This window comes from Notechis scutatus, chromosome 4, assembly GCF_049901735.1.
Source record: "Notechis scutatus isolate UNSWTSFEM ecotype Mainland chromosome 4, rNotScu1.2, whole genome shotgun sequence".
In the NCBI taxonomy this organism is placed as follows: domain Eukaryota; kingdom Metazoa; phylum Chordata; class Lepidosauria; order Squamata; family Elapidae; genus Notechis; species Notechis scutatus.
In genome coordinates, this window is record NC_142012.1 from 87,724,436 (window position 1) to 87,731,124 (window position 6,689).

The 6,689-nt window shown below is 39.3% G+C and overlaps 1 protein-coding gene across 1 annotated transcript in view; it reads right to left on the bottom strand.

Annotated features, from left to right (window-relative positions):
• CTNNA3 (catenin alpha 3) overlaps positions 1-5,943 on the bottom strand; it is a 767,102-nt gene extending 761,159 nt beyond the window's left edge. Inside the window, exon 1 of the mRNA XM_026672790.2 lies at positions 5,752-5,943. Within this exon, the coding sequence (XP_026528575.2) occupies positions 5,752-5,865 (114 nt within the window). The 5' untranslated portion in view covers positions 5,866-5,943. The remainder of the gene's footprint in view (positions 1-5,751) is intronic.
• Positions 5,944-6,689: the final 746 nt, after the last annotated feature.

Genomic DNA, 6,689 nt, shown 5'->3' on the forward strand with positions numbered 1-6,689 from the left:
AAAGGTCATATAGCCTGATACTGTAAAAAGGGTAAAAACAGAATGCTATTAATATAGAGAGAGCTTATAAAGGTGTTAGTTTAGCCATATCAAGTACAACTATTACTGTAAACCACGAAATATGGGTATTTGACAGTGTAGCATCGCAGTGCATAACTAAAAGTAAAGAGAGGTTTGTGAACATGAAAAAGAGTAAACAGCATGTATCATTAGCTAATGGATGGAAATTGAGAGCATCTGGAGAAGGTACTGCATATTGTTCATGTATTAATGAACGTTTACCGATGTTATATGTACCTAGACTGATATTTAATTTGCTATCTGTAAGAGCAAAGGTAAAAGCAGGATTTGTTGTAACCTTTCAGGAGATAAATGTTTAATTGAAAAACAGGGTAAAAGCGTTACTGCAAGATTAGATAATGGTTTGTTTATTATACATGATAATCCATTAATTAATGCTAACTCAGTTTATGAGAATAAAAAGCCTCATGATGAATGTATTCATCTGCTCCATAGATGTATGGGACATATAAATTTCAAAATGCTAAAGAAAATTGTTGAGTTATCTAATGGTATAAAATTACAACCTTGTACAAAGTATTTAAATCGCAATGCTTGCAATCAAGAAAAAAGCAAGGTAACTCCTGCAAATAGGGTAAATGGATTCAAAACCAGTGAACCATTATAGGTTGTTTTTGCTGATATTATTGGACCTAAGAAACCTAGTCTAGGTGAAACAGAAAGTTATTAGCTTAGTAACAGATAATGGTATTGAATTTACCAATAGAAAATTTGAAGCCATGTTACAGAAAGCTGGCATTGAACTTAAGCATTCTGCTCTTTTTAGACCACAACATAACTCATAAATTGAACGTAGAAGACAAACATTACAGGCTATGGCTAGGACTATGATTTCGGATTCTGGTTTATCAGAGAAACTTTGGGGTGAAGCTATAATGTGTGCTAACCATGTTTTGAATAATGTAGTGAATTCAATGACTGGTGAATTACCATTTACTCATTGGAATAGAAAAAGGCCAGATCTCAGTTATTTACATACATTTGGAACCCCAGCATGGGTTCATATTCCTACACAAGTAAGGCGAAAGGGACAACATAGAGTGAGACAATTATATTTTGTAGGTTATGAAGCTAATCATAGATCATTTAGATTTTGGGAGCCAGGTACTACTAATGTATATTGTAGTGCAAGTGCTAAATTTCTGGAGCATGTTGGCTGGAGAAAGCTTGAATATGAATATAATAAGGAACAGGATAGTGTTGTTGTTGAGACTCCATTGTTTACCAATAATCCTGATGATAATAATATTGATGATAAGATAGTGGAGGAATCCTCAATGGAGGAATCATCAATAGAAGAACCCTCTATGACTATAGAAGACGAGGATTTGATAGGGGAGATAAAGGAAGAGGACATGCCAACAACGTGTACTGAGTTGCCTAGTAGGTCAACTAGGGAGAGACGTCCACCTGACAGATTTCAAGCAGGCATTGTATGTCAAGTTAATACAGAACCTTCTAACTTCAATGAAATAAAACTGTATCCTACAAAGGATCAGGTAGCTTGGCAGGAAGCTATGAATAGGGAGTTAAAATTGTTAAAGGATTTAGAGGTGTATGAGGATGTAAAGTTACCACTAGGTGAGTGTGCAATAGGTTGCAAATAGTTGTATAAGATAAAGACTGGTGTGGATGGGACTATTACCCATAAAGCAAGATTAGTTGCTCAAGGATTTGCTCAGTCAGATAAGGACTATGATGAAGTGTTTGCACCTAGTCTGAGAGCAAATACATTGAGAGCAGCATTAGTTTGGGCAGCTAAGAATAAATGTAAAATAAACCATGAAGATGTTGAAACTGCATATCTACATGCACCTTTACAACATACCATCTATATGAAAAAGCCATTAGGTTTAAACGATGATGGAAAAACTGATTATTGGAAATTAAAGAAAAGTCTTTATGGTCTAAAGCAATCCGGTTATGAATGGAATAAATGTATTGTAAATGAATTAGTTTCAATAGGTTTTGAAGCTGGTACAGCTGATCCTTGTTTGTTCTGAAGAGAGAAAGATGGTTTAATTTCTCTATTACTGTTATTCATGGATGACATAGCAATTATAACTAAAACTGAACAAGAAGCAAATGATATTGTTTATAGATTACAGAAAAAGTTCAGGATTAGAAATTTAGGGGAAATTAAGCATTATTTGGGTGTTTGATATAGTGAAAATGAATAAAGGTTTTAAAATTTTGCAAGCCAAGAAGATTAGCCAATTATTAAAACGCTATAACATGGAGCGTTGTAAATCTGCTAAGACAGATTTATACAGATTAATACAAGCTTTGTCTCTTCTTGGGATATCACAAAAGCCACAGGATCTGAGGAAAGTATGCCTTGGAGCTATGGTGGCACCAGCAACGTACCCACACTCCTCCCAAAGCACATTCTCATACCCTGCAGCACTATTTACTAAACGCTTCCTTCAGACTGCCTAGCTACAGTCCCAAAGAAAGAGACAGTTTCTGTATGGAGCCACTGACAGGTATAATATGGCTCCCATGCCCTTTTCAGCTTCTGATTTGAAGGGTTGCCCATCATAAACTTAAAGATAATCCTCCTTAATATTATTTTTAAAATTTATTTATGTATTCAATTTCTATAGCTGCCCATCTCAGCCATGTGACTCTGAGCAGGTTACAGTTCTAAAACTATAAAATAGTTTAAACAATTTAAAACAATAACAGCATCCCAAAAAATAAATACATACAGCTGCCTAGATGGTTAAGCAACTAACAGCAAAGCCAAAAAACAGGACCCTTAACGCATTCTGAGCCTAATGTCCGGGTACACAGTCAAGTTTTTAAAACCTTAAAGGCCAACAGGGTTGGGACCATTCTAATCTCCAAGGGGAGGATTTCCCACAGAGCAAGGGTATTGCAGAAAAGGCTCATCTTCTAGTTCCCATCATTCAACACTCTTTAGCTGACAGATCTGCAGCTTTTCCAATCTGTTGGATCAAATTGAGTAGAGACTGTTGGAAAATGAAGGTTCCTCAAGTAACATTTTCCCAGTCATGTAGGGTTTTAAAGGAACAACCAGCACTTGTATTGCACTCAGAAACACTTAACCAGTGCAACGCATAGTAGTAGTGTTGCATGTGCATATATTTAACACCATTTTATTACTTGCATGCAGCTACATTCTGCACTAGTTGATTCTTCCAGATGTTCTTTAAGAGCAACCCCACGTAGAGCACATTGTAGTAATCCAAACATGAGGATACAAAGTCCTGGTTGACAATGAACAGAGCCTCCTGGTCCAGTATGGGCACAACTGGCATACCACCCAAAGATAGGCAAAGGCTTTCCTAACCATGGTTGCCAACTGCTCTTTGAGCTGGAGTCATGAGCCCAAGAGGGACCCCCAGTTTGTGCATTGGATCTGGCTTGGGTAGTGCTCGGGAGTTCTGACCAAGGCTTCCTGAGACAGTAACAATCACAAAACTTAGTCCCCAAAACCCTCTTTTTATTTCAATGGCTGTGAATTATATTCATTCACAGCCCGTAATGAGTCCCAAACAGTTTGTGAATAGTCCAACAGAAGTCTGCCACAGTCTTTCAGGATAAGGCTGATAAGCACCCACCTTTATCTCCCTTGAAATGCTGCCAACGACTAAATTGCCAATTAGCTGTACAAGGCCAAATGGAGCACAAAGTCAACACAGAGCTTCAAAGCTTAAACCGACCAGAATGAACAAAGTTGCTTCCTGCAAAGGCTCATGTCCCTTTGCTCCTCCTTTATGTATTATGGGAGGGGCCAATCATCTCCAAGCCTTACTCCTGAGTTGCCCCTTTTGTCTTAACTGTTCTTGCCTTCTGGCAGCTCTGCATAAGCGCACACTGGGAACAGGTTCCCCTTGTTCCTCTACCTTGTTGATGTCAGATTCTGGAGGCTCCGGAGTCAGTACATAACTCTCAGGTGGCCCTGGCCCCATCTCTGTGTCGGACACAGATCCCTTGTCCGAGCCCTCCCCAGACTCCAGAACTGGCCCATGTTCCTTCCCACTGTCCAACTCTGCTGCCAGCTCTGCAGGCCGCCAACGGACCACAAGACTGGGCAGTGACATCTCACCCCAAATCAACAGATCACCTCACCCAGTGTCCTTATGTAAACGTTAAATAGGAAAGAAGAAAGGACTGAGCATGGACCTTTCCCCTTAACGTTGACTGGAACTGACCCAGAGAAAGGAGGGAAACTAGCACAATAAAGTACCATCCACTTTTGAGGAGAGGGCAAATCACTGCCTCTTTAAAAGCTGGTGGAACACCCCCTTTTCAAGGGATTCATTACTAACCCTAACCCAATCCTACGCAGCCTTACTAAGCCAGGAGGGGCACCAGATGTAACACACAAGTGGCCAAACTAGCAATTGAGAAGATCGTGTCCTCTTCCTCGGGTTCCATGGGCTCAAAGTCTTCCCATTTCACTTTGCAAGATGTAGCCCCCACCACCTCTATCAATTCTGCTTTAAAGCCGGAGTCCACCATAGAGCGAATACGAATGACTTTGCCAGATGCACAGCATGTTCTTCACAGCGACCCTGCAGGTGAGCTTCAGTATTATGACCTCCAAGGAGGAACTGAGTCACTCAAAACAAGGTCACTGGGTGAATATCCATGGATACCATAATTACATTTTGCCACCTTTACCACTACAAGGTAGACCCCCAATAGCGGCTCTTGCTATATGAAGATCCATCCATCTTCACTTTTGGTTTTCCACCAGTAATACTCTAAGATCTACCATCTTGATTTGCTGACCTTATCTAATGGGCACCACTGGTCATTGGAGTACCATCTAATGCTTTAAAATGATTGATACAAATTTTTATATGGAATAAAGGAGTGAAGTTTTCATTATGACTTTGGATCAGATTTAATACAGGCTGATAAAATCCTAATACCTTAATAAAAAGATCAACATTAATCAACTTTATATCAGGCCCAAGAAGATGGATCTATCAGGCTACCCATAGAATCAGAGATGGTGGCTCTCATTTCACACCTTTCCATGTTTTACAAGTTAAAACTACAGGTCTGTGTATGATTTGTCAGCATGAACATAATCCAGTTCTATATATTTACAAGCAATTACACATAGAATTGCAACTTTTGGCCAGCAATTTCACATTATTGTCAGCATTGTCCCCTGTTTCTTACAAACAAGTTATTTATAAAGGTCTCAGAAGCAACACATGTGGCGCAAAACAAATACATTTGCAAGTGCCCTATTTAGTTCTTTATTTCTTTTGAGTACAGAAAGTTCTCCCAGCACAGAAATACAAATATACATGAATCTAAGAACACGTTTCTGTACTCAAGACAATTATTATTTGGGTTCATTGCTACTAAGTTTCTCAACAGAATTAGAACTATATTTCATCTAGTTTAATACAAAACAATGTACAAAACTACTTTGTTTTCCATTCTGAATAATGAATAAGCCAATAAAAAAGAGCATTTCAATTGTTAAAGCTTTTTTTAAAAAAAACTTAAACAGGTGTATCTTTCACAAAGCTGTTACAATGCCCGTTGCCTAAATACCAATTAAAACAACAAAAAGTAGCTTGTTTCAATCACCAAATTCAATACATTGTAATTTGGGCTGCTTCGTTTTTTTGTTTATTCATTTATTTTGCTCAAAGATGCTAATAGCCAATCACTCACCTGTCTCAGGACACAAGCCGATTCAATATTCAAATACCCAGCCAGTGCCAAGATAGTTCTTCCACAGTTTGGAAGTTGTGCGAACTTATTATAGCTCACTTCTTGGCTTATCATATATCTGCAGACAGAAAGTGGGAGCGAAGACTCCAGAGTATTTCAGGACAGATTGGCTGCTGGGGAGGGGGGGGTTTGCGGGGGAGGATGGGCAATCCTTAAAGTTACACAAGCTAATATAAACTTAGGCAGGAATAACTCTGCAGTAGTAATGCAAAACGTTCTTCTTGTTTACATGAAATAGAGGAAACCTATGAAGATGAAAGAGGCTCTGCCAGGACAGGGGAAAAAAAGATCTTTGTTTTCTGCTTCCATCTCTCCTACCACAGGGCATTGTGCCAGTCTCAGGACACTGCATAGACTCATGGAGTTTCCACCCACTGCCTTGGGAATAAAATGTTCACCCATCCCACTGCAGGCTCATAAGGGATTTTTTTGTTGTCCCCACCAATTATAAACAGAAGCATGAATGTATCAAACAATATCCAATTGCAAGTGTGGGGTGTGGGTGGGTGTGGGTGTGGGTGTGTTATTGAAGAAGTTTTTCATTACTCCACTCTGTGAGATGCCCAGAACATTTCCATCCCCTTGTTGGTAGAAGGCCTGGAGAAATATAGTCACTGTCACTGGAATAGGCTTGTAGGAAGTTAGCACCCACCCCTCTCCTAGAAAAGTGAAATATCCTAGGGAATACTAAAAAGGCAGAATATTTCCCCTAAAAAGAGAAGTAGAAACTCAGAAGCAGAAACTCACCTCAGAAGTAGAAGCTCACCCCCACCTTTGTTAATGGGTGGGCCATTAAGGTCTGGGCCAGAATACTTTACATAACAAAGATCTCCAGATAAAGCTATAGCTATTGCCCGAAGCCCTTTTCATTACATCAT